Raw genomic sequence first — 27562 nt, forward strand, 5'->3', positions numbered from 1 at the left:
ATAGCAGTTAGGAGATTTCTCATTGGCTCCAAATGCTTTCATGTTTAAACAAACAAGGAAAAGTGAAGATAACTTTTCAAAATGTCTGTAGTGTATAGTGTATATGGTGCAAAGCCAGTCCTGAGCTTGGGCTGGAAGCCAAGAGTGCTGCTCTTGCTCCCCATTCTTCAGGACAGATCTTCTGATCTGCTTGGTGCTTCCCCAGGAGCTGTGGGGGAAGATCAGCTTGTGCCTGGCCCATCCTGGTCCCTCCCAGGTCCTTTCTGGGGACACAGCTGCTGTGGTGCTTTGACTAGAGGGTCAAAGCACCCTAGCCAATGCTGAGGTATGGAATAATTTGTGGGGCTTCCTAGGTAGACACCTGCATTTCCCACTGGAAGGGCATGTAGGATGTCTTGCTTCCTAGGGCAATGATTTGTGTGGAATCCAGGCTTCACTGTGTACAACTTACTCAGGAGACTTTAGGCATGACAAATTCTTTTTCCTCCTCCGTTTTGCATAGTTATGGCCAGGTCATCCAGGTCTCATTTATGTGACTTGCCAATAGCCAAAGCCTGTACTAGAGATCAATTCTCTTTGCTGCTGCTTGTTGTCTTTCTCAGCACCAATACAAACACTCCCTGGCCTCTCCTAATGCTACTCCTATTTATGCATTCCCTTGCAAAGTATAAGAGAGACACCATGAATGTTAAAAAACGTCTCTTTGCCAGCAAGGTTTTTGTTGAAAAGAGTCACAGTGTATTTAGTACCGTGTGTAGCAGACAATATTTTTTCGTTTCCTTTTTTTTTTTAAGGTATCTGTTTGACCGTTCCTGCATTGGCTTTGTTTCCCCCCCTGAGAAAAATGTCATGGTGGAATATAAAGGATAAAATCTTATTTGTGAAAAAAGCAGATGGATTCAGTGCCTTGAAAACAAACAGAAGATCTAAGAGAGTCTTTTGTAATTCACTGTTTTAAAAACTGACTAATTTTAAAGCTGATCACATGCAACAGGGCACAGTGACCTCTAAAACACTTGTAGGTCCAGCTTAGGTAATAAAAATTCTTGATCTTCTAAACTGTAACTTTTGAGGAGCCATGTTCTCCAGAAGTGAAAGTGGGTAATAAAAAGCAGGTTCTATTGCTTAGCTTATGACTGAGTGTGAATAGGAAGTGTTTGCAGATTTCTCTCCAAAAAGGCCTGGAAGGGGGTGCTGTGTATTTGTCAGATGCCTTTTAATATAACTGCTGAGGAGTGTGAACTTGCAGAGAGGGCCAGGGATGCTGAGACAGAAAGGATGGAAAATAAAGACAGTGAAGAACATCTCAGGGCTTCCAATAATAATATAAAAAGGGACTGGAAACCTTAAGAGAAGTTATTCTGGAAGAAGATGGATTTGGAAGGAAATTGTGATCTTGCTACGACCTTTCTAAGAGCTAGAATTATAATTCCAAAATTATTAAAATTTCAAGAGGCAAGAAAAGCTGTAATTTTACATACAGAGTATGAAACTGAGGGCAAGGAGAAAAGAGGCAAGCATAAGAACACTTTAAATTATGAGTGTAAAGTTTAATAAAACCCGAAGATACCTCAGTACAAATTATTTTTTGTGTGTTAATCCTATTTTCTTTCTTATTTGCATATAAATTGTACTGATTGAACCTGATATGTTTTAAAAATTGGCGTAGCTGAGCCTGGTTAGGTGTTGCTACCTGCATTTTAATGTCTTGTTTAGGCTTGAAAGTAACACTTTTAACTGGGCAGAGCCAAACATTTTTGAGTTCTATTAAATCCATATTTTTTTAAATTAAACATGAATTTAATTTTTGTTCACGTTTGTTGTCAAAAAACCTTAACTTTGTGCCTACAGTTGCTTATTATTGGTTTGGTTCTAATACTCTGCTTGGTATAAAGACAAATGTAAAGGTTATCACTCCCCAGAATTGTGTCAAACTTGAGAAGCAAAAAGGAAATCACAGGATTTTTAATGTTATTCTGCAAATTAGTAGTTTTGTACATGCAGTGGGAGAGGTGGCAATTTCAGAGGAACTTGACTGAAGGGAAGAGATGTTTGAAGTTTGGTGGGAGTATGGGGTGGGAAGATAGGCGGGATATGTCTTGTGGACAAAAAAGAAAGATGGGAAGTAAATGAGTTTATTTAAAGGTTGCTGAGGCTGATACACTAATAGAACATAAACTGAGTAGGAACATGGTAAAAGGCTCTATCAAATATTTACACTTTTGATGTTGGTGTTCAGGTAGTATGTGGTGTTAAGAGGACAATGCCCATAGAAATAGGGTTGTGGTGGACCTGAATTTAAAATTAAATGCATTGCTTAAGGAAAGGATAATTTAGGAAGTACCTTTGTCTCTTTTTTGGAATTTATTTCATCTAGTTGTTGTTCTCTCAATTTCCCTTTTTTTTTTTTAAATTATGTTCTACCTTTAAATTTGCAGTAAGTATGAATAATAGTCTATGAGCAAATCACGACATGTGCCACTATTTTTCTTCCCTAAGTTATTTCTACTATAGTGGCTCATAACTGTTGTGGATGTCAAAGCCTTCAGGCATGTTTCTGGGAAGCATGATATGAATTTTATAACCCCTAGACACCAGTTACTTCAGATTGGTGGGGGTGCTTTCTATGCCAAAATCTGGCAAAATCTCATTAGGTAATTCTTTCACTTGTGTTTTTGTGGACTTTAAATGCTTTTTCTGAGGGGGCTTGTTTGGATGAGCTGGACTCAATAGTTAACTGTTTTATCAATTTTCAAAGATTGTTATGTGTTGCTTTACTGGCTGTAGACTTGAAACTCTGTGAAATTAGCCTGTTGAAACATCAGTGCACTATTTAATTACAAAACTTTATATAAAATGCATAAGCAAGTCTACCCTTTTTAAATCTTCTTGTACCTGTGAAATGAGAACAGATTTTATTAAGTATCTTTGTTTTTTTCAAAGGTAGGTATATATCTAATTTGTTTTTAAAATTCATCAAAGATGGATCAGTAAGTCCCAAGTAATTTTTTGGTAAAAGTCACTGATTCCTTGTTTAATATAATTCCATAAGAATGGAAACATTAAATTATTAAGCAGTGCCTTGTAAAATAACTAAAAGCTGTTTAAAGGAAATCATAGAATCATAGAATGGTTTGGGTTGTAAGCTCACGTAAAAAAGCTCATGTAGTTCCAACACCCCATCATGAGCAGGGACATCTGCAAATAAATCAGGTTGCTCAGAGTCACATCCAACTCTCCTTTGAATGTTTCCAAGGATGGAGCATCTACCACCTCTCTGGGCAACCTGTTCCTGTGTTGTGCTATCCCCATTATAAGAAATGTCTTCGTTATATCTACCCTCTTTTAGTTTAAAACCATTACCCCTTGTCCTATCACAACAAGCTCTACTAAAAAGTCTGTCCCCATCTTTCTTCCAAGCCCCCTTTAGGTACAGAAAGGCTGCAATAAAGTCTCTGAAATCTCATGTAGGGACATAAAAGCACATCAATGTAATCCTGACTGTTCATATATGGGAGCAGAAAGAGATTATCCTTTTACTCAGTGCTGGAGGAATTGTTCCCAGCTCATCTGCCTTGTCTGTTCAGCTTGGTGCCTTCAAAGAGAGCTTCACACTGACTGCTGGCATAGAAGGAGAGTTTGAAAGGAGGCTCAGTTCACCCATATGTGTTTAATTCCCCGTCAGAGAGATTTTGCTGAAATAACTGCATTGCATTCTGCATACAAAGCTGTAACCTTGTTTCATTGCAGTCAAACCATAGAGATGTGAACTGAAAAGCAAATTAATTACCCACTAACTACTGAATGGTACCTTGTGCGCAAGCAGAAGGCGTTTACCTCATACCATAGATGCATCATGTAATAAATCTGACAATTACGGCTTTTTGTCTTATCTTTCCTTGCAGTGTCCATAAAAGTGTTTCTCACTTGTAACAGATGGTCAGAGCACAGCTTTGAAATTTATCTGGAGACGAAGCACTGTTGATTCTATTAAAAGTGAAGAATTTTCATGCAGATGGAGACAAAGAGGGATTTATTGTTACAATTCTGATGATGAAGTATTTCATACAATGCCTTCCTTTCCTTTTTGCTTGCAGGTGATGTGCCTTCAGGATTTTTTTGGCGATGATGACATTTTTATTGCATGTGGACCAGAAAAGTTCCGTTACCAGGATGATTTCTTGCTGGATGAAAGTGGTAAGATGTATTTTTCAAATGTTTACAGTGAGAGTAGAGGGTAGATTTCTATATCATGGTAATTAAACTAAAGCAGTATCACCTGACTTTATTTCAGAAATAGAAGGAATATTTTCATTCTAAATAGTGAAAATAAAAGTATTGAAAGCTACAATAAAGCTGTCTGCCCATTGCAGCATAAAACTTGATTTCAGCCTGAGTTTTGAATACCATGGTAAATGTTATGTTTGTTGGAATTCCTGTTTTTGCAAGGTCTTTCTTTGTGTTTTGGCTTTATTTTCTCTTTGAATTTATTCTGTTCCTTTATCACAATCTCTTAGGCTCCCAGTACATATCACTGAGATTTGGATAATGATTCACAGGTAATATGATAAAGAGAGATAGATGCAATTCTATATGGAAGATAAATATAATCAGCAAATGCAGACAAAGTCATCTGAGAAAATTCAGGGAGCTCTCTGTTTTTCAGAGGCTGACTAATACAATAATGAAATCAATGTACGTAATCCTCTAAGGAAAATGCATGTTTGATTTTCAGATACCTTTATTGTTACAAAGAATATTCCTGACTTAGGCATCATGGTTGTAAGGAAAAAGAAGAAAAAACTAACTATAGGCTTTGTGCATTTAAACAAACAAACAAGCAAAGGTGCCAACAACATTGAATTTATTTTTGGGCAGAGATACAGCACAAGTTTTATTGCCCCTACACTCTTTCTCAGTCCATGGTGTCTTTGTAATACATTGGTATCAAAATCTCTTATATTTTTTCAAACTATCAAAGGTCTCCAAGAACACTTGACTGAAAAATTGGTCAGAGAAGATTTTATTACAGCAGTAACTACTTCCCAGTCATTATGTGCATACCTGTTTAACTTCACTGCTTCTTCATGGTTTTTGATGCAATTATACTTTCACAATTCAAGATGGTGCAGTTGTATTTCTCTGACTAACCTGTGGAACTGGAGGGCTTCTTGGTTTACCTGGATCCAGACAAATGCTCCATTGGCTTTTGCAGGAGCAGAAGGTCCTCTAGAGAGGACCTTCTTGTGCAGACCTGACTCTGTGAGCTGAAGGATGATCCTGAAAAAGGAGGTATCTTCTGGGCAAGAGAATGAAATTTTGTGTCAGGCACAGACAGAAGCAAGAACACATTCTGCCTTCCTCTAGAGGACCGTATAATATGGAAATAAAAATCAAAATAGAGCACCATATCTGCTCTTTTCAATAATGAAATTGCTGTGGTTGCCTCTAAGGCAAAATGTACTAAAGGTGAAAAAATAGCTTTAGCCATCTTTAGAACAGGAATTAGAAAGGTGAGAGGGAGATTTGAGCAGTAAAGGAGTTTCCCAGGTGGCTTTGTGCCCAGAATGGAGGTCCTTGCCTTTAATGCCTTGACTGCATAGTCTGGATGCACTTGTGTCTCTTGTCTGAAAGACGACACTGGTGGCTGCCCAGTGTCTCCTCTCAGTGAATCCTGCAGCAGTTTTTCCAGCACTGACTCAACAAGTGCTGACAACAGATTTGTCTAAATCCCTTTTTGAAGTATGTAGCTGTTTTTTGGAGGTCCGTGTCAAAGTACGGACATAGCCTGGCTCTGCTTAGTCTTTGTCTGACATATCAGCACCTCTTTGACTAATCAATGTCTTTTTCTGAAACTTTGGCATTTAAAACCATTTCATACTGATCTTACAAAAAGAGAAATCCTTAAAATCTATGCTGAAAACACGACTTTAGCTGTTTGTTGCAGTGTTTGCTGTTCTGTCAGGTAAAGATTCAGTGAACATTGACTGTTTTTACTGCAGGAGTGAAGAAAGGGGAGAAAATCAGATTCCAGCCTATGTCTCTAATTCCTTTGAGAAATGTACATCGACTTTGCTCTCTCTTTTTCAGGAGGTTTGGTATCAGAGAATTTGTTTAGGTTGCTTGCCAATAATAGCTGACATACCAACTGATATGCATCTAGTCAGCCTTCTCTGAGCAGGAGCAAGGGTTGGAAAGAAAATTCAGAAAAGAGCTTTTAACTTGTTTTGCTTGGCAAATGAAGTTTATGTGATCACAGTGTGTGTCTGTGTGTTCCTCATAGTTAATCTAAGAACATTAAAATTAGTTGGGAGCGGTGTCCAAGGCTTGTAAAGCCTGTGTCTGCTTCCCTGAAAAGCAACACTCTGCTAGTTTGTCGCTACATCCTGCCAGTATTCTCTGATTTCAGCCAGATGATGAGAATAATATTTAAGGTGTTGCAGCAGAAGGAGTAATGAAAAGCAAAATTTGGGAAGGAAAAGAAGAGACAATAAATATATCAATATTCAGGGTTCTGTGCTTTTGCGAATTACTTCTCAGGGAGGAAGAATGCCCTTGTTTTGTGGTCTGCGTTCAGAACTCCTGATACTAGAGGTGAGCAGGAGGCAAAGTTTATGGGGTTGGGAAGCCAGTCACCTGTACTGGGATTCATTTTAGCTAACTCTGGGTAGCTGCATGTAGGTACCTGGGACTGAGCCATTCCCAGCAGGTTCTTTTCCAGTAAATAAAACTTAGACTTACTGACAAAGTAGATGTTTGGTTGACTCAGTTGAAAGTAGATGTTCATGTGAATTATGCTCCAGAAATGTATGGTTGGCTTCTGTAAAGGCATCTATCTGCCTGATGTAGCTGTTCTTGTTTATATTTTATGTTTTTAAAGTTTCTGAAAAAACTTTTATGATGAGATTAATTCCACCCTATCAGAAAGGAAAACTCTGAAATCTCATCAGTCTGCATTATATCTAGTAATTTTCGTTTCTCCTGCTCCCATGGCTTGCTCTTGCCATTGGAGAGCACATTCTAAAAGCCATGGAATCAGAAGTTTAGAAGTCAGTGAATCAATCTCCCCATCTAAGTGTGGGATTAATATTCCACATTTAATTTCTGTCTTCCTTGCTCAACATGCTCCTTTAAAGCCTGTGGTGAGGAGGAATCTGTATCCTCCTGAGGCATTCTGTGCCAGTGGTAAATTCTTCTTACTGTTTTTCAGCTATCTTCCCCAGATTCCCTTGCTATAAATGAAATCCATTACTATATTTCTTATCTGCTTTGACCATGGAAAACAGATGATTCCCTTTTCTTTGAAAAAATCTGTGGGCTCATCAATTTTCTCTTCTTTAGGCTGAACAATTAGCTCAGCTTTTCTTTGCTTTGACTTCAGGCTCAAACCTGCCCTTGAATTAGGGTGTGTGTTCCTTCTTTTTATCATCTCCCTTCTCTGTTTTACGTCTTTCAGGAAGAGGCACTGCATATCCCCTTGGCAATCAGTTAAGAAAAGTCAGTTAATTAGGGATCCATCAAAGAGGAAAAACAAGTGGTCAGCAGTATACACTGCAGTTTCTTCCCTGCCTTGATGTGCAGATGGTTTTCATGCTAAATACACTGTTTATTGCATGAAATGCAGAAACAATAGGCACCATCCCAATCATAACTTCTAGCAATCATCTCCGTATCTGACATGATCAATAGATTCGATAGCCACACACACACACTTTCATCATGAGAGCTGCGCATGGGACATAAAGATGCATGTGACTGACCATAAAATGAAGAAGTAAATATTTCTTGGTTGTCAAGCATCAGTGGTGATGCTCTTCTCATAAAAAGTTTTTATGGGGTATGTAAGCACAAAAGAATTATTTTAATGAAGCACACATTACATCAGCTTGTAAGAAGAAAAATTCCTCAGCTTAGAGTATGGCAGTGACTGCTTTAGGCATTGTTAGCTTGCAGTTTTGGAAACTCTCCCAGAAATCTCAGGTTTTCTTTAACTGATGGTTGTTCAGTTTTCAAAGAAGAGGTCAGAGGATGCCTTTCAATAGCCCTTAGCCGTGTGCTGGCAAAGACTAGGGTTTAACAGCCACTCTCACAAAAATATTTGCAATCAGCTATTATTGAGGCACCTAAGTAGGATTTTGCAATGTGAGTAACTCATGAGATTTCCCATAATTCCAAACATCTCCTTTGCTTATACAGATATTTCTTTCTTAGCACTGTAAAATAAGAGAGTTTTTGAGGCTGGCAGCATTTAAATTAATTTTTTTTTTTTAATTGAAAATTTTTTTGTGTTCTGTTAATGTTATGGGAGTGCTTTGGAAGCTTGAGAGTTGCACAAATAGAGTATGGCAGACTTCATCACATACTGAGATGCATCAGGTACAAAAGCTGCCATCTAAGCTGGCCACAGCCAGCATCCCTGCCTCCAAGCAGAGTGTAACCAATATAGAATGTATGGATGTGAAAATTACTGCAGATTGCTTGTCAAAAGCACGTATTACTGTTATGGAAACAATGAAGAGAATGACTCTTCTAGGGGAAAATTAAGACTGGAATCTTTGAAACCTAATTTCAGTTTGACTTTGCTGGCATGTATTAGTCCTCAGCATCTCTGTGCCAGCAGTGTTACTGCTTCATCTTGCCAGCAGCAGACAACTTGCCAGGAAAATGTGAGTGCTGTGGTGTCCACACACACGTGCGTGTGTGCAGGGAGGCATGCACACGCATCTCATCCAGTAACTGCGGTTAAGGTCAGGGGTATCGTGTTTATCCCTGGTAATAGCTGTCATGTTTCTGCAACCCTCATTAATCTGTCCTTCCTAAAAGAGGGAGGAAGGGGAAATCGGTTGTAGTCCTCATCTATCCTGATTTATAGGACAGAGATTGATGTGTTAAGCAGCTTTTGGCTGGACTTAGGAGTGGAGAGCATGCTGGCTGACTTACTCTGCCCTCATCAAAAACTCGTGCTTTGGCAACTGGAAAGTAATGGTGCGTTCTGGGGACTTAGAGATACAACTTTGCTTTCAACAGAGGCATAAATATAAAGTGTTCCACTGCAGTGTGATATTTTCAAATGTCAACAACTGCTGGACCTTGGAAACAGATATTCTGTGTATGAGGCAGAAACAAGCTAAGGCAGGAGAGGCCAGGCTCTGGCTGAATGTACTACTTAGACTAATGGTTCAGAAAGAGAAGAAGGAAAGTAGTTGCTTTTTCAGTGGATTTGCATCCAATGCCCCCTTTATTTTCCTACTCCAGGACCTCTGTTTTCATCTCCACCCTCTCTTAGTTCTGTAGGCACAGTACCCTCAGCTCCCTCCCGTTCGGCACATCAGTACTTGTCCTCATTCCCTTCCTCACAGTAAGTACGTTAACAGGGTCTCTCTTTTATCCAGGAGTGGGACAGTTCCACCACTTTCTCCAAAGCTCTGCCCCCTCACTGAGACCACCTGTGTGCAGCCCTGCTGAGAGCACCTCCTCCCTCCCAGGGCTGTGCACCCAGCTCAGCTCTGGCTGCAGGGAAGCTCTCGGCCGCATGGCAGCGTGCGAGTGACTCACTTGTCTCTGGAGTGTCAAACTCTGAAAAGGAGGATGCTGATCTTCAGTTAAATACTCAGAACAGGCTGTTAGCGTGATCGTCAGGTGGCTGTTAATATAATATCATGTGGCGTTCATTAAATAAAATCTGTAGTAACGCTTGAGTCAAATGAGCTGCTCACATGAAGAATGCACTCACAGAACTTCAGTTTTAGTCTGTGCAGAACTTCTCTTTTAAAATATGCCTTTGTTATAGGTATGTTCTTGATTACATAAGCCCACTTCTTTATCTGTTGTCTGCAACCTATTTGCTTTCAATATTCTCCACTGTGTCTCACAGTTCTACTTATTTGAGACATTGCTTCTCACCTCTCTGCCTAAACATCTCTAGCAGAGAAAGCTTGGCCACTTAAATGATAAATCTTTGCTTCCCCCACAGCTGGCAGATTTATAGGCATGAATAAGGGATGTTAGAGCTTTCACGAAGACGACATATGTGCTTTCCAGTCCAGATTTACACTGAAATGCATGTCCCTTTCCTCAACTCCTCACCATGCATGCATATATATTTGCATAGTTATAAATTTTCATCCACGTTGCAGTGAAGAAGTTGCCTGTATGTATAGCCAGGAAAAATTGTGGTCACTTAAAACTTATAAAACAGCCATTGAAACTGGCCAGACAGTAATGCTGCAGTTAATGCTAATTCATTCTGCTCATTGAACCAAATGTTCTTCAATATGCTTTCTGCAGTATTTTCTTTCCCTGATGTCTGTTAAAAATAGCATGAATGAAATGCTATCTGATAAACTAGAACTGGTGGAAATTCCCATTTCACTTGCATAATGAGGTTTGAGTGTGCATATTCCTTCAACCTTTTTCAGCAGTAAAGCTGATTTTGGATATAAAAGTGCTAAAAACTGAACCCAAAAATATCAAGGATTTCCTCAATATTATTTACATATTAATAAATTGTATTTATGTTGGAAATTTATAAAACTTCAGCTTGTTTTAAAGAAAAGAGAAATTGTTATTATTAATGTTAATGTCATTAATTATCTTAATGTACAAGGGAATTTAATCATAGCTGCTAATGTTATTAAATAGTAAATAAGAGAGTAGACAGAATATTTACTGGTTTTGATAGTTTGATATTTTTGCTCTTTCATTTTAATTTTGTCTTGTAACTGCTTGAATATTTAGATTAATCAGGTGGACAAGGAAAAAAGAAAATTTTTCTCACAGCACATTTTGAGCTATTTTCCGAAACGGTGAACATCTCAGCTGTATATCCAAATGAAAGTGCAATTCCTATGTTTATGACCACTTTTCTAAACAAATTTTCAGTTCTGGGGAAGAAACACAGAAATTTGATAAACACAACAGGGTAGATCTTGGGACTCAAGCTCTTACTTTGTCTCATATCTATTTTTTTGCCATGGAATTTGCTCTATTTTGCAGCCTTTGATGATATTCCACAGTATGTGTAATATTCCATTCTAGATCACATGTTGAGTTTTGAGCTTGTGTGTGCAGTCTGATCCTCAGAAGATGATAGCTTCAAAAACAGCAGCTTAATTTCAGTTCTTTTTAGGGGACATTTTTTGTTTTACTTTTCCAGTTCTGGTGATGATAGAGGTAGACGATGGTAGCTGTATATTATAACCTCATCTGCCAAATTTGTTAAACAGATTGGTGAAGAGCATAGAGAAGTTTGACATCAGAGATGTTTAGAAATTGCCTTTCCCATATGTTTATCTTTGTGCTTTTCTTGTCTTGTTAATTAGTCAGGTAAAGTGGAGCATACAGTGTTGGTAATTTTGGCGAGTACATTTGCACTTTTCACAGTTTGTGCATTTCCAATGTTTCCAGATTTTCCAGTTTCCAATGCCGGAAACTGCAAGAATATGATCAATTTCTGAAATGGTGTTCTGGTGCAGGAGATCTTTGGGTGAGCAACATAGGCCCATTGCAAGTTTGAATGACAAAGTTTCAAGAAGAATGGTTTTTGTAGCATCAATGCCTCATGATTCAGTCTGAGAACCTGAGCAAACTATGCCAGCTGCTGCAGTGTGTGAGGATGTGCCCTGTTTGTTGGGTGGTACGGTTGTACCAGAGATTTTGTATTGAGTTTGGACTCTACTTATCAGCAGTAAAAGTGGACTAAGTTGACCACTGTAATTTTCTACTTTTCATTATAGATACAGGCCCTATAACTGGATTTTGTCACATCTTGAATAAGTATGTGCACACTCTTTTAGTGCCAGAGCTGTCCATATACTTTTGTACTGGCAAAATATTCTGAAAAGAGAATAATTAATCAAAATCGAGATTTCTTCACCTGTTAGAAAGCAAAAACACTCTGAAGGCAGATGAGGAAAATGTATTCATCCGTAATACTCATTAAAAGCTTTTCCTTAAGGTCTTATCAAACATAAACTTCAGCGCAGCAGCTGAGAGAGAATCAAACACAACCTGGAAAATATTTCAAAGTGATAAAGTCAGCAAATGAAGTACACCAGTGATAGATATTCGTATTTATATAGTCATACATATTCAGTGAGATACTGTGTACAGACACAAATATATCAAATATGAAGGCCAGTAGAAAACTTCTGTATAATGGCTGTGTTGGTCTGCACTGTAAAACTGATGGATCACAATAGGTGCTGCAAGAGTGGTTCAGTGCTGTTATTTTCAAACTGCAACCCACAGAAATTTCCCATTGAAAACCTCAAAAGACTTACCTGACAGTCCAGGTTGCCTCTGTGAACAGTCACCGTCGAATAAACTTTTTTCATAGCATAGCTCCCTGCAGGAGAACTGGATGCTAATAATATGCATAAAGTAATATAAGGCTGAGTAATCTTTAGGAAGTCTCATGTTGCCATGGAATTGAACACCCGTAGGTGGTAGGTCATGGAGCTCTGATTTGTCTTTTATTCTTCAGTCAGAGCTTTTTTAAATTTTGTTCTAGAGGAATTGTAACCCTTTTTTTTTTTTTTTGAAAGAAAATCTCTTCTAGGGACTTAAAATTTATTAAAGCAAGAAGGGGGCTAACATGAGATTTCATTCTTTCAAATGAAGGACCTGATTCAAGGAAGGTTTTGGGAAGATTGCTAATTCTTCTTATGGAGTGCAGAGTGCCTTAAAGACAAAGACATTTAAGTTGCTTCGTCCTTCCTGTTACTCTGGAATTGAAAAGAGAAATTTTTTCACAGCTACTTAAAACTTTTAAGATTGTCTGGCAAAAAAAGGAAGACAACTTACAGAGCAAGGCAGTTTCTGATGAGGACACCATGTTCAGGAAGAAAAAAAATCCTGAAGAGAACAAATTTGATGAAGCTTTATACAAACTATTTCTGTCTTAAACTGTATATGCTCTTTCTGTTTTGCAAGCACATATTGATGGCTGCAGAATAAGTGACTTTAGAAAATGGAATAGATGTGTTTTTACATAGCAGTTGCTGTATACTGCAGGCTGTAAGATAAGCTATATTCTTTCCTGCTTGAAAATATAAATTGGGAAACCACGGTAAATATACGACAGGGAGCCTAACTTTGGGATCAAGTAAATTGCTTGAAATTGATATTAAAAATTGAATTTTTGAATTCATACTTAAGCATTTAATAATAAGGAAAAACCTGCATAAATAAAACAGGATACTTTTTAAAAATCACTTTGGGGAGGACCTCTCTCCTGAGATTCTGGTGGGAGTCTTCTGGGATTGTAGCTCAGACTAGATGCAGACAGATAGCTGTGCTAGTTCTTACCAGCAGGAGAAATATTAGCATACTATGAGGTGCATTAGTCTTCCTAAATGCATATCACAGACAAAATACTACTAATGCTAACTGGGAACATTTATCTATTTAGATTTAGTTGTGTTACTAATAATGATATTACAAAAAAAGCTGTCTTAGGAAGAGCATTAGATGTTGTAATCATATATTGATTTCATTTATGCTGACCAGAAAACTAAACCAGCCCAATAACTAAAGTTTTTATTATATTAAGAGGGAGCAATTTGAAAATTCAAAAGAATTAGTCAGTGAAGTTCATTAGACTTAAGAGTTTGGGGACTTGAACTTTGGAGGAGGTTTGGAATTTCAACCAAAAAGCAAGCCAAAAGCTGTCTTAGGTTTTCATCTGTCCAAAATATATTGGTAAGGGTCCAAAGTTCAACTGGCAGAAAATGGAGAGCCTAAAAAGAATTGCTTAGTAAAGATGTCTTTAACAAAACCTGGGAATGGAAATAGTCATGTAGTCACATTTGCAAAAATTATGCTGATTTTGAGTAAAGGTTTTAGCCAGATGTGGAGATTAAAAAAGCCACAAAACCACAACAAACAAACCCTCACAAACTGGGGTCATGATACAGTGTGGTAATGACAGATCTACTATTTCAATTTTTTGGCTTCTATATTCAGCAAAAAATAAAATACGTCATGGGAGAAAAGCCCCTTTCTAATCAGAATCTTTGGAGAAATTAAAATTACTGTCTCAGAGAAGAGTGCAGAAGTTGAGTCAGTTGCAAAATTTATCATGTACAAGTAAGACCTGTCACTGTTCAAGAGCAAACGAGTTTGTATAATGGCTATTAAGACATTAACAGCATTTAATGCTCTGCACCTTTCTGTGAAGCAAAACCCCTGATATTAGTAAAGCTTGTCTTCTCATTTTTTATTGATCTGACATTCCATATTGAATAAAAATAGTCTCTGAGTATTCAGGGAGGACATCAGCCTATGAATAAAGTAATGTGTAAACTTCAAAACACTGCTCTAGTCAATGTCTGAAGTATGCTCTGGTACACAGAATGAAAGATGGTTTCATGGGCTATTTCCAGCCCAACATGCATTTTCAATCTGCAATTATTTAAACTTTCTGAGAAAAAAAAAACAAAAAAACATCACTGGGACTTTACACACCTCAGTAGGTGTTGTGGTGTTAGCAGATGTTCTTAGTGAAGCCACATTTTCCAGTTATTCCACTGTTAGCCTATTGCCAGGATGACTCAGCCTGTTTACTTTAGTTTTATCTAAATAATTATAGTAAAATTTAATTGCCTGAACCAGATAGCATTCAAGGAGAACCCATTAATATTAGAGGCAAAAGTTGCCTAGGGATTTTTAAATTAGAGACAGCTCTGGAGTCCTTGACATTTTTTAACTTGGGAGACTTAATTTCTGGGTTTTCTGTTGATAGGTAAAGGAATGTTGTGATAAGTCTGCCTGGTACTGTTGTGGAGGTTGAAGAAGCAAAAATGTGGGTGATCTGGCAATTAATTGTATGTGTCTTTAGATGGCAGGTGGGTTTTGTTGCCCACCTTGCAGCACAGTTCATGGTGTGAGGCATGAGAGTCCAGGTGTGAATATTGGTTTATCAGCCTATAAAAGTGCTTTGCTTTAGTAAGAGTGCTGTGTTTAATTGTTTGGTGCATGGGGATTTGTCTGTAAAAAGTAACTATTGAGGAGCTCCATATTGTAGTAATTTTGAATCTCCAGTTTTACCTTTTTTTCCTGTATCCATTTGTAGATTCCTCAGGCTGTGGTTGGTTTGATATTTCTCTGATGTTGCAGCTCAATATTTTTTTCTTATGTGTGTGAAAACTTGATAAAAAATATTCAAAATCACTAATATTTGACACTGCAGCTATGCTATTTTTTTGAGGGCCTCCCAAGTAGTGTTGTTATTTTTAAAAGCCATTACAATACCAGGTGGTTTAATTTTTCCAGACAACATCAGTTTATGGTTTTGTTCTTTAAAAATTTCTGCCTGCTAACTATTAATACTCTTATTACAGGGAGATTTGAGGCACTAACCACAAAAAAATCAGTCTGTAATATTTCGAATTCCTTGAGGTATGTTAAATGTGCTGCAAGAGAGCCAGCATGTGCCTCTTTAACTTTCTTTAAAACCAGACCTACTGCAGCAGACACTTACATAACAGCTTGTGTTTAAATGGAACAAAAATACAGCTTTTATAACTCCTTCTCTATTTTTTAATCAATTTTTCAAAAGTTTAATCTCCTTTTCCTAGCCCTTACAAGCAATCTACACCTACTTACATGTTCCTGCCAACCCAAAGCAAATTAATACCAGTTACACACGTTAGAATTTGGAATAATTGCATTATTTGGAGAAGTGTATGATTGTTGGTTGGTGAATTGGTCTAGATTTGGATACAGCTTTTTATAGGGAAGTCAGAAGCATGGTGTAAAAGGAGCCTACAGCCATCTCCACAACACCCACACCCTCACTGCTGCCCTGGGATATAACACCCTCTTTTAAATGGATGGATGGATGGATGGATGGATGGATGGATGGATGGATGGATGATGTTTGATAAAGGACAAAATGAGAGGAAAAACTGCAGGAAATGCAAAGTAAACATGACAGCAGTTTCATAATTAGTCCTGGAGGTACATAGGAAGGTAGCACAGAACAGCAAACATTTTCAACAGGGTTCCAAGATACCTGATATTCTTGTCATGGACAAATCTGTAATTATAGCTTAAAGCTCTACACATGGATAGAGTTATATGAGGTACCAGAACCAATGGCTTCCCAGTAGACTGAAATAATCTGATTCTTACTGGCACTGGTCCATATTTCCCACCTCCAAAACAAGTGTCCTGATAGTTTATGGAATGAAAGATGCATGAAACTGAAGAGGTAGGAAGAAAGAAGGTGCATGTGTCTACTGTCTAGTAAGTAAGGATGTGCATCAGGGAGAAAAAGCACTTCCATTCAGCTCTTTCCTTCCTAGGACAGTTTGCAGTTTATAAAGCATCATTTATAAACAAAAATATGCAGGCATTAAACATTAATTGTCATCTGTTTAAGTGTCCTAATTGCCTGGTAATGGAATGAAGCACCTCTGTGGGTGTTCAGCTTGCTCGTGCTGATCCCATTGACTGGCCTGGCCATATCAGCTGTCACTTTGTCACCCAGGTGGACCACAGGCTTGGGAATCTGTTTTGCATCCATGAAACCACTTTGAGAGTGAAGGAAACTTAAACTTCGAAAATAACAATCCAGCGCCAGGAGACTTCATCCTTTCTTAAGTCACATCCATAAACCAAAATGCCATAGGCATAGCTCCTTAATCAAACCATACTTTCAGTTCTGAGTTTAGAGATATCTTTGTTCCTATTGTCAGTGAACTTAGGCATTTCACATTCATTAAGTAAACAATGATCTTCAGTTAGTACAATCCCTGGGTTTTTTCTTCTTATTGAGACCATCTGAATGAAAAGAGAATTTACCATTACTTTTACTTTTAAAACTGGTTAAACAATATCCTTCATACTGGGAGAAATAAATATTTTTCTCTAAAGTTCCTAAATTTTTTCTGGAGTTTTATCATCTACCCATATATTTCTCTGTGAGTCAGACAGTTTTGTTATTACTGCTTTGTTAACCTCAGTTTTGTTATTACTGCTTTGTTAACCTATACCAAATTTAAAGTCATTTTTATTGGGGAAAAAAATAAAGAAAAGAGTAGAAAAGTATAATTTTTAAAGGACTTCAGAATGATCATGTTTCACATCTCATAATCACATATGGTCCAACAAGAATGTCACTGCAGCAGTTATTCAACTGTTCTTAAACTTAAACATTAACACTTCAAAGAAGGATTTCCTTACAAGCTGGTATTGTACAGATAGTCCAACAAGCTGTTGTAGGTAATTTGAAGGAACTTGTGCCCAAGCACTGAAAAAAATAAGTCCAAACCCAATACAAATAGTGTGCTGTTATTTCTTTTCTGCCTAAATATATACTTTACTCTTCATCTCCCAGTTTATGCCTAGAGTTTCCAGAGTTTGGGTCAGATTGAAAATGTAGTGTGCATTTAAATTTTCAGAACTTTTTGGGCACTGAATTAGCATGCAGCCTTATTAAAAGACATAAAATTCCTACGGTGTTGCGCTTGGGTCTGGTAACTGGTCTGAAGAGTGAAGTAGCTTTGGAAACAGCAAAGCCTTTGTCAGTTGACGTCAAGGTTGAGAGTTTCATAGAGTGATTCATGAGTTGATATATCAGCAGACTCCTTAAACGTGAACCATGGTTCTTCATGAGCTCTGGTGCTGAAAGTCTTATCAAGTACTTTGTGTCTGGGCTCCAGGAATGTGGAAAAAAGATTTCAGTCACCTCAAGTGACCCCCAGATTTGTGGAGACCATGTTTTTTTTTTTGTCATCTTAATTCTTTTCCAGCGTCCTCTGATAAACATAGCCTTCTCAGCCCCAAGGCTTGGTTCTAGCTGAGGTCAAAGGGGTTAATTCCCATTGCAGAAGTGCTGATTAAGTTTTCTAGCTAAAATAAGAGTTTCCTTGATACTGTGTATTTCTTTGTTACATTAGAAGTTAAAATAATAGATAGATTTTTTTTTTATACTTTGCATTCCTTGGATTTTTATTGTGTTGAGTGCTAATTTAACTTGCATTACATTTTGCTTTAACAGCTTGCATCTTCAGTGAGATAGGATATTGCGTATTTCCTCTTGTTACTTTTGTGATGACATCATTGCTGACTCTGAGTTTGATCCAAGTGCTATTAGGTATTTGGAACTTGCTATAGATGACAGACATTTACTGATGGAGATACAACTATATCAATCAGGAATTCCTTGTTATACAGAGGTACAATAGGCCTTCTTTGAATGGTTTATGAGTAACTGGAGTTTATGGGTACAGTGCAAAATAGGAATCTTTGTAAGATCAAGTGGGATCTTCATAAACATTTTTTATATCTCTTCTTTTCAAAGATAAGGTCAAATGCTTCTAGCCTAAGACTGTGCCACACTAATTCTCTCAAGATTTAATACATGCAATCACAGATCTGAAAGACCATAGAGAAACTCGTGATTATTGTTTTTGTTGCAGTCTCTTTTGTACCATTCCTTAAGAATGAATCCTAAATGCCTCCTTGATGCTGGAAATATATAGGTCTTGTTGCAACAGGAAAGCTGAATAAGGAAGTTCAATGATTGCTATCAAGAAAAGAGAGGCATATATATAGTCAGTAATGGAAACTCTTCAGGGGGTGTTTACCAGCAATTCTGTTTATGTTACTTTTTCAAATGATATTGCTGTGGTTGAATGTAAGTGAGGCTTCCTTTTTAAAGCATGTAATTAGTCTCCTTTAAACTACAGGAATGTTGTTAGCTTTTGGGAGTTTTTGCCTTTGGGGTAGGATGTTGCCTGCATAGTGTAGGGCAGCAGCCTTTTATCTTCCAGCAAACAGTAATCTAGAGGATTTCAAGGGCTCATATTCTCATAACTCAGGTTTCACGTTATTGATTTGAAGATAATTGTACAGTTGTTGTTGCTGTTGCAGAATATTGGCATACCTGTGGGGTTTCTTTGCTTTATCATTATAAAGGTTATAAGGAAGTTATAAGGAAGACACCTTCTCAAGGCTCAAATGAATGGCAACATATCAGTTTTCTGTGATATATACCAATAGTTATGTTTGTGTTTTCATGTTAGCTCTTCATATACTCTTCATATCTATTTGAATGGAGCAATGAATAAATATGACTTTGTGATAAAGTTGTTCAAGAAATAATAGAATAGAATAGAATAGAATAGAATAGAATAGAATAGAATAGAATAGTTCAGGAGCAAGAGTGTGAACTTTCTGGCTTTTCTGAGACCAAGCTTCTGAAAAATGCTTTCTGCTTGTATGGTAAGTTTGGAAAAAAGTCACTTGTAGACATAATTTGAGAAAGAATGTCCATGATGAATTAGGTCATGGTATCATGTTGGCTGAAGCAGAGATTTTAGATGAGCAGTTTCTCTCTTCAACAGTTAACGAAAATTTTTTTAGCATACTTACCTTATAAACACGTAATGGATGCTTTCTGAAGGAGATTAGAACATAATACTCCCTTAAATGGCCCCGAAGTCCTGTAAGAGAACCTACCTTTCATCTGAGCAGTTCCTTCTGTTACCTGCTCTTCCACAAGTATTCCTAACTTTCATGACAATTTTCACAATGTTTTCCAGAACTTTCTTTTCCTGTCCTCCCACACACACTTGGAATAGTCTTCCTGGACTCACCCATAAGACTTAGGTCTCACATCTTTCTTCAATGATATTAACTTAACTTTCTTCTGGTAAACCTGATGGTGCAACAGAAAATAATTGGTGATTAACATGAGGGGAAGGTATCCTTCTCCTTCTTTTTAAATAACCTGCATGAATATTTCTCAAAAGTATTTAAAACTGCTTCCATGTCTTTATCTTCCCTTTGGGAAAGAGTTCATGGTGCTACACTGAGTTCACAATATCGGTTTTAATGCCAGTGCTACTTTAAAATACTTTTACTAGTCACTGTGTACAAATTCAGGCAAACAAAAATATTTAAATGAGACACTGGCTTTTTGATGTCTGTGTTTTTCATGTTTGGCTGACATGCTGCTTTGGTGTCTCAGCACCGTAGAATAGTTTGGATTGGGAAGAATCTTTAAAACTCAACCAATCCAACTCCCTACCACCAATGATCAGGGACATCTTCAACTAGATCAGATTGCTCAGAACCACATCCAACCTGACCATGAGTGTTTCCAGGGATGGATCATCTACTACCTCTCTGGGCAACCTGTTCTGCTGTTTCGCCAGCCTCATCGTAAAACATGTCTTCCTTATATCTAGTCCAAGTCTACCTTCTTTTAGTTTAAAGTCATGACATCCTGTCCATATTTATGTGTGGTTCTGTCTAGACATTTTAATATTTCCTTTGTGTCAAATTCTTCACGACAAAGGTGGCACATTTTTGTAGGAGTGGTTAGTACCTCATAAATGGGAACAACTGCAGTAAACTAGTAAACATCTGTTTACAGGAGAACAGGAGAAATGAAAGGAAAAAAGATCCTCAGCCCAAAACATGGTTTGTAACAGTTTAAGTGCATTCTTCCTACTGCAACATGCACTTGTTGTGCCTTTATCATTAGAAGCAGCATTGCTGTCAGGCCTCCTGCTTGGAAAGTGTTTAGATGCCACATACTGTGTGTATTAGAAGTGCCTAACTGGGCAGAATATGGTTGCCATCATTGCTCGTCTAGTTGAAGCTGGCCTCATTTTCTTTAAAGTTGCCTGTGATCTGCAAATGCAGTAATGGAGAAGGAAAAATTAAATGAAACAGTAATATGTATCTCCTGGGTATTTCAAAGCCAGAGAGCACTAATTAAAATCTCAGACTCAAATATCTGGTACTTAGGGCGTGAAACAGTGAATAGGTTAGCTAGAAACTGTAACTTCACAGATAAACAGGGGCAAAATAAAAATATAATTGTCTGGGGCTAGTTAAATTGGTTGTTAAAAGGATTTTATTTGAGTGGATGTTGGTTTATACATCTTAATATATTATCTGTGCTGTTAGATACTTAAGCTGTAAGATGCCAAAAGATTACCAAATGTGGTGCAGCAGTTACTGAGTGTGCTTTATGCACACTGTTGAAGCTGTGCCTTCTTAGAGTGTAACCCCTCACCCGAGGAAAGTGTGCCATCCTTGCTGGCTCATCTCATCACAGGACAGGGGATAATTCAGATTGTTTAGAAATGCTGGAGCTTGATGCTCAAGAAATTTTGTGCCAATAATTTTACCCTGTTCTCCTTACCTTCCACGTTTCTCCAAAGCAATCAATTAGTTCACATGTTTTCCTTTACCCTCATGTTGTAAGCAACTGAGTGGTAATGCGTGGTCTGTGATAGAGAAGGACAGAAATAGAAATGATGTGTGGAAACAGCTAAAATTGGACTATTATGAGAGTAGATACACTATAAGGCAACAACTAAAAATACTTTCTGGGTAGACGTTCGCATGTGTGCATACACAAATGGGAACAAACCTTTAATCACCAGTATACAGATTCCATTGCTTAGGGATTTTATTTCTTTAATGATCCATTGATTTTCACTTCCCTTTCCAGAAGGTTTTTTGCAGTTTGGTTTTGTTTTGCCTTTTAAGGATCAGATGTAATTTATTTTTGTACTGTTTAGTATTTGGTAAAATTTTACTATTTTTAAACATCTGTGTCAAAGAAGAGTATAAAAAAGTTAAAATAAATGTTTCAAAAAAAAAAAAAAAAAGTAAAAACCTCTCCAAATCCAAAACACTATACAAGGATACTGTACAAATATTAAATAAATCAGACTCACAAATTTAAGGGAATTCAAACTATATTTTACTTCATCATTGTTTAGCTCCCCCAGTGCTTCAGTGTGGCTGTTTCCTCCTTCTTCTGCTGTTCCTTACAGGACAGCACCAAGAGTACAAAACAGTGAACTCCAGGTCACCTTTCCACACTGAACAACCATAGGTCCAGACTATCAGAAAAGGGAAATTGGAAAGAAAGTTCTCCTTCTCACCTGACAGTTCCAAATGAGAGATGCTCAGGGGTGGCTGTACAACATGGCACACCCAACCATCCAGTCAATGAGCAGAACCTGCAGAGGAGATGAATCCTCCATGACGCAGGCAGGATCTTCAGAAAATGTCTCTGTAAGGTTTGAAGACATTTAAAGAAGGCTTTTAATCACATGAAAACACTTCTAGAGGTCTGTAGTTTGACCATATATTTGCTTTTCTGCATATCTGTATAAATCAAAGAAAAACAGAATTGTATCAGTGAAACACTTCATGGAATCAGTTAGTTTGGGGAAATTTCCAGTTCTGCTTCCTTCTGGTTTCTTTAACCTGACAAAAAATGCACTTTCCGTTCACCAGCTCCATCTTTTGGGAATCAGTTGAGGACTTTTAAGTTGGGTAAGTTAGTCTGAGGGCAGACAGTAAACATGGAAGATTTCAATCCACAGTTAAAGTGTTCATGAAGATTTATAAGGAACTGAGAAACAACATTTTATAATGGGAGGCATCAAGCAGCTTCAGCTGTAACATTGATCTGAATGTTCAGTTGAAGTGAACTGTAATGTTCCACTTAATGTAATCTCAATAATGTGTTTTGCAGTAGAAAGGAGGGCTCATCATGTGGTGTAGGCAACATTATACACGTGAGTTGTGAAGAAACAAAAGTTCCTGGCACCAAATATCTTAGCTTTTAATGTGGCAATGTGATAAATGTGAGTCAGAGAACAGAATAATTTGGTGTTTCTTTGTACATCTCTTGACATGCACTTCATTAGAAGTACAAAATTTTAAAATTGCTATTTTATTTTAAAAAATTATTTTAAATAGTGCTACTAATTACCAGAGCAAGGAAATAATTGCATATTTTACATTAGGGTATCAGTAAAGTATGGTGTCTGGAGAATGAAGCAAATGTGGCATCTAGGTCTTCTGCAATCATTAGCTTGAGGGCCTAAGTCCTCCTAAAAGTCAGGTGCTTGGAGATGCCTGAACACATAAATCATCAAAGCAAAAAACCAAAAAACCAACAAAAAAACCCCCAACAAACAAAATACCCCCAAACAAACAAACAAACAAACAAAAACCCCAAACAACAACAACAACAAAAAAACAACCCAAAACAACACGATTTAATTTACTGGGCATCTTTTATGTCAAAGAATTTTATGAAAATATTCAAGAATTTTTAATGTGTTATCAAAACCTAGGAGTGTGAGCTGGTTTTGGTAAAAATAAAGAAAATAAACACTTGTATTATTAAAATATTTTTTCTTTTATGAATTCTTGAAGGGAGGAAAAAGTTTTAGATAGCTTGATATTTGAACTGTTCAAGAAAAGGTAATTTTAAAAGCAAGTTACATTGAGCTAAAAGCCTTTGAAAGATATAGAAGTGAGAAGATAAGTTAGAGATGTGCAACTCATGTTATTAAATCTGCGGCCTGAAATAGAATGCAACCTTGGCATTTGGTTTTCAGCCAAAAGACATCTTTGGACTGGAAAAGTAAGTTACATATGTCCCTCTGCTGAAGTTCTGTCTTTAGTGCCCTTTCTCCCCATAATGCCAATGTATATGTTGCAATATGACAAGTTTGGAGCAATGAAAATTAGCTCCATGGTGAAAGGAGACTATTTTCTAGCACCATGTGATTGCAAATGGCAACTTCAGCAAATGACTGTGGCAACCCAGAGGATTTAAAATAACACAAAAAGTAGTCAAAATGCTATAATAACAAGAATAACAATGAAAAATAGCAGTAGAAAATGTCATGCTTGCAGCTTTTTTGACTTGGAAATTAAAAGACTAGTCTTACACTGTGACTCTTCCTTTGCCAGGATGCCACTCTTCTTACAGGTGGCATTGGTGGGCTTCCCTGCATGTAATCTTCTCAAATTCTCTATTTGTGGTCATCTGCTTGTTGTCCAGCTGCAGCCCCAGTGTTGCTTGTGTTATTTCCAGCCCATGAAATGTGATTTCTCAGGGATTCTTAATTGTCCATTCCTGGCTGGATCACAGAGTGTCCTCTGCATCCTTCTTCTCTTGCACCCTTTTCAGATTGTGAACGCTTCATCACACTTGCCACATTAACTTCTTCACTGTTAGCTCCTGTATTTTCCACTCCCAGTTTCTCTTCCTATTCCTTCATTGCTTCAGTGTATCGTCACAAAAACAAACAAAACCCCCTCCTATTCCTAGGGGAGAGGAGAGAGAGAGAGAGAGGAGAGACGGAATAAGACTCAAGATGTCCTAAGATGGTAGGCAGTATTTTTGTTTCTGGCTGACTTAAAGATGTTCTTCAAAATTGTTACTGAGTCAAAACTTCTGTCTCTTGGGATTTTCTCATGAATGCTGTTTCTTAGACCACATCATTTTAAGATATTACTGATATTTGAAACAGAAATATCTAGTGTTCCTTTCTTTTTGTTGACAAAAACTAATGTGTTGCAAATGTGAGAATGGAATTACAGGGATATGTATTTATATTAATGAGAGAAACTATTATATTAAAGTCTTTTTATATTTTCTTTTTTTCTTCTTGTAACTCAAGTCAGGCCAGGTCTTTGTTATTTTTTCATGCTTTAATTCATATGGTCTTACAGGTTTGAGTGACCACTAGGATTTCCTACTTATAATAGTTTTACTGCTTGTGGTACAAGCAAACTTGCTGTCAAAAAAAAGGAAGCTTGATTACAAGTCTGGAATATTTGAAGAAGGTGGTATTTAGGTACTCTTACCCCTTAAATAAGACTTCTTTCCAAATTTTATTTTTCCTCTCCTGTTCTGAGTAAAAAAAAAAAGAAAACAAGTCAATATAATTAAAAACAACCCTAAAATATCATTGCAGTAATATGTATAATTCATTTAAGAAAAGATTGAAAAAATAGGAAGTCTTATTAGAAGGTTTATGTACGGTCAAATATAATCCAAGAGGAACATCATCAGCTACTATATATTGTCAGAATTCCTTCATGGTAACTCCATTTAAATCAAGATGTTCAAGCCGAGAATGTGCACTGAAGTGTGCATATTAAACATCTGCTGTTTAAAAAAAAAGTCTAAAAATATTTGGAGAGGGAAATAAACTCTGAAAATTCTGCTTTCGGTTGTTTTATCTTTTAAGACATTTAGCCCTGTAGATCAAATATGCAAAATTGCTAATATATCAAGGCCATTTAACTATGGAAATCATAAACCTAGGATATTACATATGGTATTAAAAGAAGTCTATTTGCAAAACCAATTCAGTCAGTTTCTGTTGAGTACTCAACATGATGTACAGGTAGAAAGTTAGAGAAACTTTAAAGAAATGAGGGGAACAGTTTTGTAAAAAGATGCAAAGAAATGGGTAGAACTGGGTTGCTTCTTGGTTTTCTTTTATAGCATGCTTTGAGAATAAATTTTCTTTACTGATGCATATGCCAAAATAATCTTTTGCTGCAGTCTCTCTGCATTGCTTCCCAGAATTTGAGGACAAAATACACAGCTCTGTTTTTCGTACTGGTTTGCTCGAACAAAGGTGCCAAATTACTAGCTTTTTGATCAGGTAAATCTGCAGGAAAAATTACCCAGCTTAGAGAAGTTCAGGTTTCCTATGGGTGAGTAGAGGGGTTCTCATTACAGTGTGCAACATGGCTCACCTTCAGGTCATGCAGCTGACAGTTTTTGAGGTGACTCCTACACTGTGGATTTAGGTCCTGTATCTGATAACAGCTTAAACCAATTGGTTTAGTGTTCTTTCCCTGTAAGCTGAAAAAGGGGAAAACAGATAAGAGTGTCCCTTTTCTCCTTTGTTGCTTAGTAAAGTGTAGAATAAATCCAGATAAGTAAAGCATAAGGCTTTTGCTTTATGTAGGTGTTCTCCACTTCTATAGTACCAATACAGTAAAATCACCACATATTTTCCCACCCCCTACGTACATAAAGAAAAAATAGCTTACGCCTGAGATGTAAAATTAATCTGGTGGAGATCAGCAGCACGTTGCTTTCCTCAAATTCTATTGCTTCCATAGAGATTCATTTTCCATTTCAAATTGCTAGGGGAGCCATAAAATATTTAGATAGCTACATCTGTAGAAATCTTTTGTTGGATATAATCGAGTCCAGATATAGAAGATCTGCAGTTAACTTTGAGGTCTGGATCTATACATGCTTTAAAAAAAAAATCAAAACCATAAACCAATGATAATATCTAAAATTAATGCTGTAGAACTTTCCATATTATTTAAACTAACTTTCCAATTACAATGAAATTAATTGCTCATTTGCCAGAGTAATAAAAAGCAGTGCATTGTATTATACCTAGGGTGGATGTATAGCTCTATTGATATAAAAGGCTTCCTCACCAAGCTGCACTGGAAAAACAATGCCCGTCTCTTGCATAACTTCTCCAGGTGTTATTAGCTGCTTTATTCTCTCCATGGTGTAAATTAGCAAGAGAAAATGTAGCACACACCTTCTTGAGATACATAAACATAGCGAAAGTTGTGCAGAGATAGACAAAGTTAACAGATCAGACAAAATTCTTTACAGTCTCATTTGAACTACAGTCCATCCACAAAAGCCTTGCCTTTTCTCTCAAGGAGAGGAGGTGCTGAGGATCCCCATGTTGCCGTGACTTCTGGCTGCTCTGTACTTCACCAGGACGCTGATATCTGTGGTGGAACTTCACACATCTGAGTGATACATGTGCATTTCTGTCTTGAAGAAGCACAGTTCTCTATTTGACTCCTTGACTTCCTCCTGTCCTGGCTCCCATGCAGTAACCTCTCCTGTCTTAAGAGAAGTTTAATGTTTCCTGTGAATTTTCTTCAAACAAAGAGTCCATTATTTAATCCAGTGCACCCAGATGTTCTAGATGGACTTTGGGAGGGGGTGGGGGGTAAAGAGGAAGTGAGAATCAGAAACAGTAAAACTTTCAGAAATGGCTGTTCATTTGTTATATCTTTTGAAAATGGAGTAATGCCTGTTGTGTTCCATAAACACATGCATTGCATTAGGTACAAGCCAATGCATTTCATTCATGCACATCTAAATATTAGAGGGAAGCCAGCATGAAGTTATGGTTGCAGGGAGAGTTTATGGGGAAGAAGAAAGAGTTCTGCCTAGTTCAGTGAGTAATAGCTTGATTAGTAGACATTTATAGGGTAATATTAAAGAGCAAACAAATGTAATCATTTAATTAGGAAATTGAGAAAAAAGTAACAAGATAAGAAAGGAGGAACTGAAGTAGACATGTACATCAACAGCTATAAAAGCGTTGTTGAGTTGCTCTTCATAATGAAGAATGGGGAAAACAGCATCTGATTCACACAAGGTCTCTGTCAAGTTGCAGATTGCAATTGTTGTGCCAGTGTAAAGCTGGGAATTCTGTTTCTGTGTGTGTCTGGCATGCTTTGTGTGGAAGTTCCGAGTGGATGTCTGTAATAGTTTGTCATTAGTGGATGTATAACCCTTTCTCATAAAATTACTGTGTTATCCTCGCCTGCCATGAATTCAACTAAAACGTATCAGTCAGTGTATTGTGTGTATGCTACCACATTAATAATAATTTGCAGGATGATAGGGATTGTTTCAGCTGCCTAATTCAATACGGGAAGTCAGTGAGATCGTAAATCATGGAACAAATTATCTTTTATCTTAAAAGAGAGTGAA

General features: G+C 37.3%; 1 protein-coding gene across 3 annotated transcripts in view; it reads left to right on the plus strand.

Annotated features, from left to right (window-relative positions):
* The window catches only part of DCLK1 (doublecortin like kinase 1), a 235346-nt gene that overhangs the window by 110142 nt on the left and 97642 nt on the right, over nucleotides 1–27562 (plus strand). For all 3 annotated transcript variants that reach the window (XM_085061514.1, XM_085061508.1, XM_085061498.1), the window contains exon 4: nucleotides 4098–4197. In XM_085061514.1, coding sequence (XP_084917640.1) covers nucleotides 4098–4197 — 100 coding nt within the window. The remainder of the gene's footprint in view (nucleotides 1–4097; nucleotides 4198–27562) is intronic.

The sequence above is a fragment of the Lichenostomus cassidix genome, chromosome 1, assembly GCF_008360975.1.
Source record: "Lichenostomus cassidix isolate B80296 chromosome 1, HeHo_3.0, whole genome shotgun sequence".
Lineage (NCBI taxonomy): Eukaryota > Metazoa > Chordata > Aves > Passeriformes > Meliphagidae > Lichenostomus > Lichenostomus cassidix.